Below are 16,258 nucleotides of genomic sequence, written 5' to 3'. Positions count from 1 at the left end.
CCTAAAAAATGTGAAAATTTCAAAATATCATCATTTTACAAATTCATTATTTAAACCCAAATTTTAAACATAGCCATCACACACACAACAAAATATATAGTACAAATCCAAATAAATTTTGAATAAAATTTAACCCTCGTATTCGTATCAGTTCTCACTCTCACTTTTTAATTCCAATTTTAATATTTTTTTCCAAAAAAGGTAAAAAAAAAGTGTGTTTCTGGTTTTTTAAAAAATAAATTAGTAAGCATTTGAACGGCCGGTTTTAAAATCGTCGGTTCACCGGTTTTCCGGTTCACTCCAATTTTTACCGGTTCAATAGTATATTTTGTAGAGAAAGGGAAAGGTTTTTCATTCCATTACTCAAATCAATAGGAGCCCTTATATAGGGATTACAATGATTGACTCAAATCTAACATAAGGCCTAACCAACTAACTAACTTGTACAACAAACTTTCTAACTAACTAGTTTGTTACAACAAGATATAAAGGCCTAAGTGCAATATCATTGCTTAACAACCTCTCCTAATCTGTATTTGCTTAAAAAAACCAGATTACAAACAACTGCTTTAATCATGTAGCTTCAAGTAACTTCAACCAAGTCACACATTCCAAGCCTTGTTCTCAAATTGCAAAAAGTCTCTAGCTTCAATGCTTTGGTCATTATATCTGCTATCTGATCCTGTGATGAGCAGAAACTCATCTCCACAGTTCCATCCTTGATCAAATCTCTGAGAAAGTGATATCTAACATCTATGTGCTTACATCTACCATGCATAACTGGATTCTTTGAAAGTTTGATGGAAGAGGTATTGTCACAGAGAATTGTAGTTCCAGTCATGTGTGTTTGCTTAAGCTGCTCCAAAATTCTTCTCAACCATACACCTTGGCAGGCACAAGATGCTGCAGCAACATACTCAGCTTCAGTGGTAGATAAAGTGACAATGGCTTGTTTCTTAGATGACCAGGATATTGCTCCATTTCCATACATATACACATAGCCTGAAGTACTTTTTCTATCATCTATGTCTCCTGCATAGTCAGAGTCAGTCCAGCCCTTAAGTTCACAGTCATTGCTTCTTGTATACAAAATACCAAAATTCAAGGTGCCTTGAAGGTATCTAAGTACTCTTTTTGCTGCTGCTAAGTGAAGTTCTGTAGGCCTCTCCATATATCTAGCAATTAGGCACACAGAGAATGCAAGATCTGGCCTAGTGGCAAGAAGATACATTAGGCTTCCAGTCAATTGCCTATACACAGTTGCATCAACAGTTTTTCCATTTTCATCTTTCATAAGTCTGTTACCTGGCACAATGGGACTACACACCTTGTTACAATTCTCCATTCCAAATTTAAGAATGATGTCCTGAGCATACTTCTGCTGATAGATGAAGATTCCACTGTCACTTTGTTTTATTTCTACTCCAAGGAAGTATCTCATTCTTCCTAGATCAGTCATAGCAAACTTGCTTTTCATGGATGCTTTAAAACTTTCAAACATCTCTTCATTATTACCAGTGTATATGAGATCATCTATATATAAACTGACAATTAGAACGTTGCCTTGATCAGTTTGCTTGACAAATAAGGTATGTTCATGAGGGCATTTTTCAAAATTTTCTTGCACAAAGTAAGATTCAATCTTACTATACCAAGCTCTGGGAGCTTGCTTCAGGCCATATAGAGCCTTTTTGAGTTTGTATACCTTGTCCTTTCCTTCTTTCTGATAACCATGAGGTTGATCAACATACACATCTTCAATTAACTCACCATGTAAGAAGGCACTCTTCACATCTAATTGAAAGATATTCCAACCTTTGCTGGCTGCTAGAGCAATCACAGTTCTTATGGTGTCCCATCTTGCTACAGGGGCAAAAACTTCATTATAATCTACACCATGTTGTTGGCTGTATCCTTTTGCTACCAATCTTGCCTTGTACTTTTCAACTTCCCCTTTTTCATTGAACTTAGTTTTATAAATCCATTTCACACCTATTTTCTTGCTTCCAGTTGGTAGGTCAAGTAATTCCCATGTGTCATTCTTTTCAATAGACAGTATTTCCTGATCCATGGCATCTCTCCATACTTTGTGTTTGGCTGCTTCATCATAGGTGATAGGATCACTTTGAACACTGAATATAGCTAAGTTCTGCAGGTCACTATTTTCAGCATTCTCCAGCTCTGTGACATAATCTTGAGTCCATGCAGGTGGTTTTCTTATTCTTGGACCTAATTTTGTAATAGGTGACTCAGTGTCTTCATCTGGTCCATCACTATCTTCAACTTGCTCATCTGCTATTTCACCTTGTTGTGAACCACTATCATTTGTATTATCTTCTGCTATGTTTTCCTCATCACTGCTGTGTGCAATTTCAATCTTCTTATCCCAAATCCAACCTTTTGATTCATCAAATTTCACATCTCTACTGATTATGATCTTCTTTTGAATTGGATCATACAATTTATAGGCCTTAGATTCTTCACTTATGCCTAAGTGAACACACTTGCTTGCTTTAGGGTCTAGCTTCATTCTCAGAACATCTGGTACATGAGCATAGGCCAGACATCCAAAAACTCTAAAATAATGCACAGATGGTTTGATTTCACTCCAAGCTTCTTCAGGTGTTCTATCTTTGACAGACAAGGTAGGGCATCTGTTCATGACATATGTTGCCCAAATGACTGCTTATGGCCAAAATCTTTTTGGTACATTCCTTCCATTGAGCATGCTTCTAACCATATTGAGTAGAGTCCTATTCTTCCTCTCTGACACACCATTCTGCTGAGGTGTATATGCTGCAGTTAACTGTCTTTTGATGCCATTGGTGCTGCAAAATTCATTAAATTCATGTGAGGTGAACTCTCCACCCCTATCTGTTCTCAAAGTTTGAATGTTGCAGTTGGACTCTTTTTCCACTAATGCTTTAAATTTCTTAAAAATTTCAAAGGCATTAGATTTTGCAGCTAAAGGGTATGTCCATGTTTTTCTACTAAAGTCATCAGTGAAGGTGATGAAATACCTGCTACCACCATTTGAAGCTGGATTAATTGGCCCACATATGTCAGAGTGGACAAGTTGTAGCTTTTCACTAGCTCTCCAGTTGTTGCTCTTTGGAATGGCTTCTCTGCTTTGTTTGCCTGTTGCATAGTCACTACAAACTTCATCTGTTTCTTGCAGGGTTGGTAAACCTTTTACCATATCTTTCTTCACCAGGGTGTTTAACCCTTTAAAGCTAAGGTGTGCATATCTGCAGTGCCAAAGGTGTGATTGACTATCTTTGCTAATTTTCAAGCACATAGGACTGATTATAGATGCTTGAATTATGAACATCCTATTTGCAGACATGTCAGAAGTAATGATCAGTCCCCATTTGTCATGAAACACTTTGCATTGGTCCTTTTCAAAGATGATGGTGACATTCTTTTGTTGCAATTGACCAATGCTAAGAAGATTATTTTTCAAGCCAGGTAAAAAGTACACATCAGTAATAACTTGTACCATTCCATTGATGTTGAGTTTGAGATTTCCTTTTCCCATCACTGCCATTCTTGAATCATCACCAAGCTTCACTGATTCTTTGAAGCTGTCATCAAAGTCAAATAACCATTCTTTGTTTCCAACCATATGGTTGCTACATCCTGAATCCAAATACCACACTACTTTCTTGTTATTGGATTCATCAGTTCCTTGTGCCATAAGCAAGATCTCTTCTTTGTCATCAAACTCTGCAAAATTGGCATTTGCATCTTCCCAATTTGGGCATTCACTCTGGTAGTGTCCCAATTTATGACATCTAAAGCATTCAATATTTTCTTTACTAATTTGTCTTCCTCTCCCCCTTCCCCTAGAGCTAGATCTACCACCTCTGCCACGATTAGCACCTCTACCATAGTTAGATACTTTCAGGGCTTGTTCTTCTTCTTTATCAAGATTAGCCTTCATTCTTTTTTCATGAACAATTAAGCTACTCTGAATTTCATCTATAGACATTGTTGTTACATCATGTGATTCCTCTATTGCACAGACTACATAATTGAATTTTGAAGACATAGATCTCAATACCTTTTCTATCACAGATGCCTGAGTCAAATTCTCTCCATGTGCTGTGATCTTGTTGGCTATGGTGAGAGTGCGTGCAAAGTACTCTTCAACTGACTCATTATCCTTCATTGTTAAAACTTCAAATTCTCTTCTCAAGGTTTGAAGTTGTGCACGTTTCACTCTAGTAGACCCTTGATACTTTCTACGCATGGATTCCCAAATATCACGAGCTGTGTTGCGTTCAAGAATGGTTTCCAAGATTGTGCGATCAATTGCTTGGAACAAGTAATTCTTCACCTTCAAGTCACGAATATTGCTTTCGTTTGCCAATCTTGTTTGTTCAGCGGTTGGATTTGCAGGTGCAGCCACGATTCCATTTTCAATTTGTGTCCAAAGCTCTTTAGAACGAAGTAGATTCTCCATAAGCATAGCCCAATGATCATAGTAGCCTTCGAATTTGGGGATGGATGGTTGAACAAAGCCTTGTTCCGCCATAGAAAACGGTGAAGGTGGAGGAAGAAGATGAAAGAAACGGTTGCAACAACTTGTTGTAACTAACTGCAGTTAGTTGCAAGAAGAAAGGGAAGAATGGTTCTTGGCTCTAGATACCAATTGTAGAGAAAGGGAAAGGTTTTTCATTCCATTACTCAAATCAATAGGAGCCCTTATATAGGGATTACAATGATTGACTCAAATCTAACATAAGGCCTAACCAACTAACTAACTTGTACAACAAACTTTCTAACTAACTAGTTTGTTACAACAAGATATAAAGGCCTAAGTGCAATATCATTGCTTAACATATTTGGTCCAACAGTTAGACCAGACCAATAACCCTTCCGGTTCTCGGTTCAATTGGTTCGATTCAGTTTTTAAAACACCGATTTCAATGTAGGAGAAAATGTTGAAAAAAAAAAGCAATCAATCATATTTTTATACGGTGTTGATGTCAATTTCTGATATTGAGATATCTTTTGAAGTGATTTTATACGTGCATTTGGTATTTCTTACAACTTTTTTTTTTTCAAAAAAAAAATTTAAAAATTGAAATTCATTCATAGTAGCAAAAATACAAAAACTCGACCTTCTCTCATCTTAACAAAAAATCATCTCTCAAAGGGTCGACTAAATCACTTCAAGACAAATAATTAAGCTCCCATACTTAGACCAATATATAATCCACACCTCCATGATTTTAGATAGCGACCTTTCATCAACTTCTTTGAGACATATTTTCTTATAGATGGTGAGTTGTAAAACTACAAAACTTAATAATGCACATGTTTTTTTTGTTCTAGGAGAACATTCTTTAGTTGGTAGTAAAATTTTTGCCTGATTAGTTTGTAGCTAGCATGCTTCATAATTTGTCTGTAGAGAATGTTTTACATTCAAATGGACCACTCCCCATTGCAATAGGTTTTCTACACTTTCACTATCAATCATCAAATACACATGATGAGTTGATAATAATTGGTGCCTCTTTTACTTTCCATGACTAATCACACTCATTTTAGTAGATTTTCAATTTTCTCAGTTTCTACACCATTTATCTAAGTTACGTTCTATAAAAAAGAAAGAAAAAAAAAAGTATCTTCTTATAATGAATTGGCATTGAGTATATAACCTATAAATTTATTTATAGTTGAGAGTGTGGCGGAGGCGGGATTTAAACTAGAGGGTTACGAAAGAAAATATTCAAGACTGTTTCATTTTATGTTAAATGTTAGGAGATAAGCTAATGAAGGTTGGTTCAGTTGGTAAGGAATCGACTCATATTTTGTAAAGGTATGTGTTAAACACAATCTGCTGACATGAGGATCCGTAAATATCGTTATAAGCATTTTTTGAGCCTTGAAGTTTGTCTTAGTCTAGTGAGTGTTTGAAACCCAACTTATCTAAACTACATAAATGTAAAGTCTCGGTTCTATCACAATCAAGAATAACACATTGAAGTTAACATATGATACTGTAAGTTGGATCGTGGCCATGATAGCTGAGATATAAGATATTAATTAGCATTTTCTTTTTTTAAACTCAAATTCTTCCAAACAGTTCGTTCTAAAAGCGCTCATTAACATTTGAGCTCGATGTCTTAGTTATTAAGTCTCATTCTAATGTAATAGAGTTGCTATTGTCAATTAAAAAAACGCATTCAATGAATTGAAAAATGGTGATTAATTGACTTCTTGTATATATGAAGATAATGTTGGAAAAACCAAATTTGTGAAGCATGCGTTATTGAATCTATATTTGGTGAGATATGGTTTGTTTCATACTTTATTGTATCAAAACAAAAGTTTCCTACTTTCTTTCATTTCACCTAATGTGTGAAATGCATGCTTCGTGAAAAAGTGAACCATAATGTATAACAAGACACCACTCACACTCATTATTATAAAAGTACCACACATAGATTATTAACATTGTGTACTATCGTAGAAAAAAAAAACATTGTGTACTATGTTTCCATAACCTTATCAAAAGGGCACTAATGTTTAGTCATTGTAATAAATTATTATCACTAGAACCTGAAATTCATAATTAATTAAATGAAAACATTCTAATCATCAATCTAAATCTACATTCAAATACCTCTATAAAGTAATCCAGTTGACAAATATCAAACTGCTGTAGTAGAATATCAGTAATATTAATAATTTTAAAAACAAAATTTTAATGATTGGCCAAAAGGTTCTATCTCAACAAAATTAAATACCAAATACCAATAACTATGAGAAAAAAAAAATTACTAAGTCCATATATAAGATTAAGCAGTAGCACCCTTTCCTTTCTTCTTCTGTAATTTCTTCATGTAAAATTCCAACTCCTTACCTTCAAGAATGTACCTATAGGAAATCAAGAAAGAACAATGAGCAATAAAACAAATATGAAGTTTGCTCCAAAACATTCAGAGACAAGCTGAGTTATACATACCCATCAGATCGGCCACATTGACCTGGGCGAGATGAAATACAGGCTAGCAAACGGCCGCCACCAAACTGCTCTTCAATGTGGGGATCGAGTTGTCTATCTTTCTGACGCTGCTCAAGTTTTCTCTGCACGTGATCACTTTTCTTGACTTCTTCAGCAACAACTTCAGCCTCCTGGATGTTCAAAACATCAGTTTTAAGAATGGAGTCAAATACTACATAGTAGAATGCAGGTTGATTTAATACACAAAATGATAACTTAGAGTATCATTAATGGTAAACATAGTCCATTCATAGAAAAACATGTGTGCTCCTTCGAAGCATGGACACTCCTCAGATTAGGAGTGTCTAGGTGTCAGACATGTGTCGGTGACGGCCACCAACACGACACTGACACGTATGATGTCATTAAACTATGTCGTTTTCTCAATTTTTTATCGGTGTTGACGTGTCGGTGTCCGTGTTGTGTCTGGTGTCTGTGTTCGTACTTCGTAGTTGTGCTCAGACAGCCAAGGGTTTCATAATCAACTTCTGGGTGAAGATTCCCAGATCAGAAACTCTAGTCCACATATTGTATCGTCACAGCACAATATTCAACAGAAAAACATAAAGGAAAAAAGACTCAAAAGAACCACAACAACAAAATTGAAGAACTCAAACAATATTTGATTGTACATGACAATATTGATGACCATGACCTTAGCAGACTCTCGTAAAACACCATAGAGCAGAATCTCATATATTGTAACTAATAAAACACACACATATATAATAGGAAAATCTCAAACCATCACCTCAGCAGAATCCTTCTTGGATGCTGTTTTCTTTTTTCGACCAATTTCAACACCATAATGCTGAAGATACCACTGCTTGAATGGTGCAGCATCAACTTGGACAATAGCACTCTTAACCAGAGTTTGAGTTCTAACAAGCTCATTATTTGAGGAATTGTAAACCACATCAAGAAGACGAGTCTTGCGAGTTACTGCCTCACTACCCCAGCTAAAATTTCCAGTGTCTAATCTAAGAGCTCTCCATTTCACATTGCCACCTCTAACACGTATCCTCCTAACTGTCTTGTTGCTTGACAGCTTAGTGTTTGCTGGCTGGCGACCAAGCTCGTACCTATACAAACACAGCAAAAACATCTTAAATGAAAGAAAATGAATACTTTTTTAAAATAAAATAAAAACGGTAGAGAAACAAATTAAATTTTTTTCTACAGCTAAACATTATTGATGAGCTTTCGACGAGAACAAAACGAACCAGAGCGAGAGAAAAAAGATACAAAGCGCTCTGCACTTAAAAGGGAAAAGACTAAGAAATACAAACACACCAGAACAAAACCAAAATTAACAAAACACACTAGAACAAAACAAAAATCAACAGCATTACACTACCACCACCAACAAAAGCTAATTTAGCATATCAAAACCAGTACAAAAGCTATAACATCTAGCAGAAAAAATAGTAATCTATTTCCAACATAAAATCCTGTTTGTAAGACACACAGGATTTCCCTACACCTAAAACCGGCATCTTGATTTCAATACTATGGAGCACATATACTTCTCGGATTAGGCGTGTCCGATGTCACAATCACATATGTGTCAATGCAGGCACAGACACTTTATTACATTGAATTATGTCATTTTGTCAAATTATTATCTGTGTCGATGCATCAGTGATTCATAGAATAAAGAAAAAAGAAATTACTTTCGCTTCTTTCTCCAGAGCTTCTGCTTGCCACCAGTTGCACGTCTCTTGACCAATGAACTCCTAGAAATACCTGTTGCAAAAACAAACAAATGAGAGTTTGAACAAACAAATGCATTCACATAGTAGTTGTTATTGAGAATTGAAAAATGGAGGAGAATAACAATGGAGATGATGAAACGTACCCATCTTGTGTGGTTGCTGGAACTTGATTTCTTCCTCTTCTTCCCTCCGTGTCGACTGTGTTTTTTTCTGATAAAACCCTAATAATAATAATCAGAAACTAGTTGGGTCACCAAATTGGGCCTAAACTTTGCGATTTGCAGATATAACCCAAAATCATTACAATAATAATTACTTTTTTGTGTTGTTTGATAATCAATTTTTATTTTCTATTGTCATTCAAAAATAATTGATAAATAAAGTTTAAGGTACGGGGATGGTGTCTCGGTCCAATGCAGGAAATACTTTTATCTCCCTCCAAACAAAAATAATATCACAATTTTAATTTTAAAAAATACTAGGTAGTATTACGGTCTGTTTGGCAAGCCAAAAAAAGTTAACTTTTAACTTTTGTCTTATTGCTTATAAGCTAAAAGACTTGTTTGGTAACAGTTTTTTCAGAAATAGCTTTTAGCTTATTTTACTGACTTATAGTTTCTTTTTCAGAAGTTATTTCAAGTAGCTTCTGAGCTTATAACTTACTATAATTTTTTCTTCATAGGTACATACCTTACTATAATTTTTTTTGAAACAACGCACCTTACTATAATTAACCATTATACTATATTGTGAATATATTTTGTTGTTATTTTTTCATAAAGTATATCAACCGAAAGGAAAATAATTTTTTTAAAAAAAATTCAACATATAAAAATTAGTTTAATAATAATATTTAAAAGATATATTTATTGAATCAATAAACTTAAAATATTGTAAAAAAATAAAATAAAATAAACTTAAAATATTAAATTCTAAGTTTCTTAAAAATAGTATTAATTTGATAAAAAAAAGTTTATTGAATTAAAGATGTCCTTTTATGTCATTTTACATTTATCAGTCAGTTGAACCGCTAATTTTACCAAACACTTCAATCAGCTTATCAGCTATAAGCTATCAGTCATCGGCCATAAACTATCAGCTAGCTTATCAGCCATAAACTATTTTTGCCAAACAGAGTGTAATGTGTTGCTTAAAAAAAATGTAGTAGTAGTGTAGAGTTCTTAACAAAACATGTGTAATGTAATATTTTTTGTCCGGTTAAATTGAATAATTGATCTCTTAACTTATTTATTGATTTTATATTGCTCTTTTAACTAAGGGTCCGTTTGACCTACTGTTTTTCCTTCTCCTTAAAAGTAGCAAAGAGGTAAAAAATTGTGTTTGACCCAATTCTTTTAAGGAGAAATAGGGCCAAATACAATTTCTACTTCTCTATTTCTTTTAAAGATAAGTAGAAAAGTAGAAAATAAGTATTTAATTAAGACAATTAAATATATTTTTTCAAGGCAATAAAATCTGTTGGTATTGAGATTTCTTGTACTTTTAAAAATGTCTTTTGGTATTAAAAAATAGGGTAAATAGGGTTTTACCCCCCTGCAAAATAAGTCAATTTTGCATTACCCCCTGCAAAAAAAAAAACTTGGGATTACCCCCCTGCAATATGAAGATTCTCTCTTTTTACCCCCTGCTTGACAACTTGGCATAGAATCTTTATTTTTTATGAGATGGCATGCATATGTGGCATTTATTTCATTTTTATTTTTTTAATTTGCACATGTCATTTTTATTATTAAATAAATTGGTGACAAATATTTAAAAAATTCCACTTAATTAGTTTTTAAAAAAATAAAAAATATTGTGTCAAAAAAAAATTATTAAAAATAAAATATGTTAATCCATTGTTTCTAACGCAAAAAAAAAAAAAAAAAAAAAAACTCACAATCTTTTCCTGTAACATAACACAAATATTTCTCCTTCTCAAAACCCAAAATTATTTTTTCTCTAACACAAACTCAGAATTCCAGAATCATTTTTCTCTAAAATAAAACCTAGAAATCCGCCGAATCACTCCGCCGAATTCGTCGAAACAAATGATTGATGAAGAACAAATGCAGGAACTAGGAACCTGATTTCTAATAAAGGCAGAAACTGGGTTTTTGAATTTATGGGTTAGAGATTGAATTGATGGGATGAAGAATTGGGAAGAAGAATTATGTTTTTGGGTTAGGAAGAAATTGGGTTGTTGCAAAGGGATGAAGAACAGAAGAACAAAAGAAATTTATGATTATGTTTCTGGGTTTACCGAGATTGATTTTTGGAAGAAAAAAAATTGGGTTCTTTTTGGATTGTTGTTCTTGGTGGTGTTGATGATTTTGTTGATGTTGTTGTTGTTCTTGGTGGTGTTGATGTTGTTGTTCTTGTTGAATGATGAAAGTTATCGTGGTAGGGATGAAAGGGAAATTAGAAAAGAATTTATTATTATTTTTTTAATTTTTAGTTTATTTAATAATAAAAATGACATGTGCAAATTTAAAAAAATAAAAAATAAATAAATGTCACATATGCATGCCACCTCATAAAAAATAAAGATTATATGCCATGTTGTCAAGCAGGGGGTAAAAAGAGAGAATCTTCATATTGCAGGGGGTAATCCCAAGTGTTTTTTTTGCAGGGGATAATGCAAAATTGGCTTATCTTGCAGGGGGTAAAACCCTATTTACCCTAAAAAATATAGAGATTTCGATTGATTCTTTTGTGGAGTGGATTTTGATGAAATTTTTATTAGTTAGAAACACATATAAAACGCTCATCTAACAATCTTACCGTTAAAAAATTTCATAATCTTTCAAAGACTTTTTTCTCTCTCCCACTAAACAAGACACAAACTACCTATTTCTTTCTTTTACAACTTTTCAATTAATATTTTCACCTATCATTTTTGTTATACAGAACTGTGTAAGCAACAAACGTGTGTGTTTGTTGCATGACAAGGAAACGATCTAAATTTTGTTACTTTTGTCACATCGTGTTTTCCTTTCTTACTTTTGGCAAGGCAACGAGTGATAATATTTAATTACCTTTTTTTTCTGTTTATCCTTTGTTATTCAAATTGTACTATTTTTTCTGAATTAAAAGATCTTAAATCTAGTTATCAAAAAAAGAAAAAATCAATCAATAAAGATTTACTCCAAATAAAGTTTGTTAGTGGGCCTGGACGGGTGATAAACAAAAGTCATCATATAAAAATGAGGAATGGTGTGTAGTCAGTCGTTTAGGGTTTGTGATTTCTTTTCTTACTTGTTGCAGTCAGAAGAATGTCTTTGAAATCAGATACCACCGCTTTGGACGAAACCCAAAGGGATGAAACCGCCACCGCCACCGCTTTGGACGAACCGAAATGGGATTGGTCGAAACCCAAAGGGATGAAACCGCGACCGCCACCGCTACCGACTTGGATGATACCGAAAGGACCATCGATGCCGATATTGGAAGAAGACCGTGACCTCATTATTCGTGAGTGTTACAAAGGTGTAGAGGACTATATCTACCAAAGTGTAAGCATGCATTCTTCTATTTTGTTTTCAATTTTGCGTTTCCCTTTTTCAATTTTGATTATTATTGATTCTCGACAAAACAATGCAGCCTTACGATCCTACCCCCCTTGAATTAGTACCAAAATTTTTCGGCGGTAGCCCTACCGTTCTCCTCGACATAACCGACGATCAATATCGCTCTATTGTCAACAAACTCTCCCGGCTTGCATTGGAGTATTACAATAAGCTTATGCGTACAAGTTTTGAGTTTCATGACCTTGTCAAGTGTACCTATTGGTCTGATAATCGTCGTCAGGCTATTTTCAATGATCATTATCGTCGCGATCCTTCCAGGTATTGCATTACCTTTCAAGCAAAAGAAGCAGCAAAAGGAGATACTTCTTCTAGTAGCAGCAGCAGCCCTGCTATAACAATTTTCCGGGCCAAAGTATTGGTAGATAGAGATGATAAAGATAAACCACCTGTTGTTGGAGAGTGTTTCATACACTCCCCCGTGGTAATAATCTTTCCTAAGTCATTGTTTATACTTACAATTAAGTTACAATATTGAGTCAGACTCTAATTAGTTATTCATTCTGCTAATTTAATTCGTTTTACTTTGCTATAACAATTTTGCAGATCAAAGTAATAGTAGATGGAGATCCTATTGTTGGAGAGTGTCGCATTAAAATCTAATACACTCCATCCACCATGGTAATTATCTTTTCTAGGTTTATCAATATTCTTCCAGGATTTATAAATGCACCGCAATTCATGGCTTGTAGTGACATGTAACTTTTAAATTTACCTTTGTGAATGACAACCATATATTCCCAATGTTTACCCCCTAACCCTTATTATTTATTCATTTGGCAGTGAATCATGTCCATTAAAGGTTTTTATTTGTTTATACTTACAATTTGCATTTTAAGTTACAATATTGAGTCACACTCTAATTAGTTATTTTAAATTTACCTTTGTGAATGACAACCATATATTCCCAATGTTTACCCCCTAACCCTAATTATTTATTCCTTTGGCAGTGAATCATGACCATGAAAAGAAAAAACGGGGTGAAAGCAAGCTCGGAGAGACTTTTGCGCTTAGTATATTAAATATGGTGTTTATGTAATGTTATGAGATTTTAACCTAGTATGTTTCTTGTGTTATTAGTATATTAAATATGGTGTTTATGTAACGTTGTGAGATTTTAACCTAGAATGTTTCTTGTGTTATTTTTCACGCCATCGATGATGATGTTTGTCATTTATATATACAATTGGATATGATATCTCCCATGGTATGGTATAAATCTATGTCGTTAAGGATGACAATTTGTCTCATATCCAGTGGGCACCCGCAAAAAATATCCATAATGTGTAGGGTAAAAACTCGCATTTTGGGTATGAGGACGGGTATGGGTAATTACCGCAAAAATGAACGGGTATGGGTGCGGGTACAGGTACCTTAGTACTCACCCAGTCTCATACCCACATAATATATATTTATTTATTTTATATATATTATTATATAATAACATATGTTTATCAATTTAAAAAATACAACGGTGTTAAACTATTACACATTTTAAAAATGTTTATTTATAATCTAATACAAACACAATGTGAATATGTTAACAAAGAAATGAACTTTAACATGATGTTAATTGAATTTTTGTTTATAATTTTATTGAGCCGACATTAAAATATTTTTTTAAAAAATTATTATATTAAAACGATATGATATTTTATAATGATTGATTTATTTTTAGAAAAATGCGGGTAACGGGTAGGGGTATGATGGGTATTTAGGTACGTATAGGGTATAGAGACGGGTACAAAGGTTGTTACTCACGCGGATATGGGGATGGGTACAGGTACTTTTTCAAAGTGCAGGTATGAGGATGAATATTATAGTACCCTACCCATACCTTACCGATTGCCATCCATCCCTATATGTAGCCTTGCACAAGATAAGTAGTCTACACACCTAAACAAGAAACCTCCGAAACTTGTTCAAGCACCTAGCCAATTGATGGGGACTAACCAAAAGAAGAATAGACCAGAAGTGAAACAGATTAGAAATAGGAACCACCTAGGAATTTTTTTTGCACAATGGTTTCCAAAGTAAACACAAATCAGTAATTCAAACTATAATGTGTTTTGTTAAAATGGTGGCACCAAAATCAGAAAATCCCGATGGAAGAAGAACAAGCATAAGGGGTTGTGTTCATAGGAAAAAATAAAGTGGAGGAGAATGGTGGTCAAATAAAAAAAATCTAATGATAATAGATTATGATAAGTTTGTGTTCCTTACTTAGGGCATGTTTGTTTCAGCTTTAAAAAAATAGATTTTTTCTTTGTATTTTTGAAAATAGGTTTTCTAAAATCGATTTTCAAAATAGTACAAGTTTATATATATATATATATATTTCAAAATCACAATTTTTTCAAAATGTTGTATTTCAAAAATATTTTTTATGAAAATCTATTTGAAATAGCTTCAAAATTAAGTGATTTTTCGAAATTTTGATATCCAAAAAATTTTTCAATAAAATGATCAAATACCTTAAATCACATTTTAAGAATAACTATTCAAACCAAATTTTAATTTGAAGCTTTTATAAAAAGTTTCTTTGTAAATTTTTTTTACACAAAATTATGTAACACTAATGAATCTATTTTAAAAAAATCTATAACAAACAGACCATTAATCTAGTGATTAACAACCAACTTGACCATGGTGGGGAAGTAACATGCTAAATGCCACTAAAGTTAAAATGACCAAAAATTTGGGACGGAAAAAGTAGTAATTATCATTGTGATAAACAAGCTTATAAGAAAAAAACTAATGAAAATGATCAATATGACAAACAAAATTGAAGTTAGGGGACCAATATGTAACGTTAATTAATTAGGAAACCTATCCAAAAATAATAAAATAAAGCATAGATGGACTTTATAGTGTTAAATTAATTTGACTTTATAATCTCAATAGAGTCGGGATAAGTGTTGTATTCAAGATGAGAATGATACTTATGTGTTAGTAAAGTTTGATCAATTCTTACCAATTTGTGATGTTCATATCTGCGAAGCTCTTAATTTCTTATTAATGTTATCTTGGGTTCATGAATCTTTATAGTGTTAAATTAATTTGAAGTAATTCATTCAATTTTAGTTGATAGCAACTTTCGACACCCCTAAATAACTTATGTACTCGATGAAAAAGTTAAATTTCAATAGAAAAAATTAGACTTTATAATCTCAATAGAGTCGGGATAAATGTTGTATTCGAGATGAGAATGATACTTATGTGTTAGTAAAGTTTGATCAATTCTCACCAATTTATGATGTTCATGTCTGCGAAGCTCTTAATTTCTTATTAATGTTATCTTGGATTCATGAATTAAATTTAGAACCGATAGATTTTGAACTAGTCTCAAAGTTAGCGATAGATGATTTCTAATCACGATGCTAAGTTCATCTCACATTATAAAAGAGATTATAAATTTTTATATTAAGTCTAGTTTTGAGTTTATTGAGTTTATTAAAGGGTAAACAAATGAAATTACTCATAGTTGAGCTAAAGCTGTCCCATACGCAACGCAGCTAGTCCCATATATTGGATGAGATTTATTGATTAATGAAATATTATGAATTTGTTGTCTTGAGTAAAAAGAAAATTAATCAATACAAATACTTGCGAGAATTACAAAATGGAAAACTAAATCCACGTATTCTTCATTCGATTTGAAGTACAAGTAACAACAAAACCACAAGCATATAAAGTAGTTACTTATGCCATGGTTACTAAAGAGTTCTCAAAATACATATATGACCAACAAACAAAACACGTTCATACGTGGTTTATTTATTATAGAAACTCATATATAAAACCATTTTATTTATTATTATATATAGAAACTAAATTCATTTCAAGTGCTGCAAGAAGCACAAGTGCAAGTTGTTCCACATCTACAACCAGTTCCAGCAGCAACAGTGTTGGGACAACTACATGGATTACATTCACAGTGT

The 16,258-nt window shown here is 33.2% G+C and overlaps 2 protein-coding genes and 1 non-coding gene across 3 annotated transcripts; 1 reads left to right on the top strand and 2 right to left on the bottom strand.

Annotated features, from left to right (window-relative positions):
• Window positions 1–6,639: 6,639 nt before the first annotated feature.
• LOC123888278 (40S ribosomal protein S8) lies at window positions 6,640–9,151 on the bottom strand. The gene is made up of 5 exons (XM_045937275.1): window positions 8,874–9,151; window positions 8,689–8,761; window positions 7,767–8,097; window positions 6,977–7,146; window positions 6,640–6,888 (listed from the first exon to the last, which is right to left on the bottom strand). Exons 1-5 carry the CDS (start codon window positions 8,875–8,877, stop codon window positions 6,810–6,812), a joined length of 657 nt encoding a protein of 218 aa, XP_045793231.1. The 5' UTR covers window positions 8,878–9,151; the 3' UTR covers window positions 6,640–6,809.
• LOC123893333 lies at window positions 7,466–7,564 on the bottom strand. The gene has a single exon (XR_006803439.1). It is a non-coding gene; the product is annotated as a small nucleolar RNA Z157/R69/R10 (small nucleolar RNA).
• A 2,839-nt stretch (window positions 9,152–11,990) lies between the features above and the next one.
• LOC123888279 lies at window positions 11,991–13,132 on the top strand. The gene is made up of 3 exons (XM_045937276.1): window positions 11,991–12,245; window positions 12,334–12,741; window positions 13,101–13,132. The coding sequence occupies exons 1-3, from the start codon at window positions 12,006–12,008 to the stop codon at window positions 13,101–13,103; spliced, it is 651 nt and encodes a 216-aa protein (XP_045793232.1). The 5' UTR covers window positions 11,991–12,005; the 3' UTR covers window positions 13,104–13,132.
• Window positions 13,133–16,258: the final 3,126 nt, after the last annotated feature.

This window comes from Trifolium pratense, linkage group LG6, assembly GCF_020283565.1.
Source record: "Trifolium pratense cultivar HEN17-A07 linkage group LG6, ARS_RC_1.1, whole genome shotgun sequence".
Lineage (NCBI taxonomy): Eukaryota > Viridiplantae > Streptophyta > Magnoliopsida > Fabales > Fabaceae > Trifolium > Trifolium pratense.
This window is presented reverse-complemented; position numbering and strand designations above follow the sequence as displayed.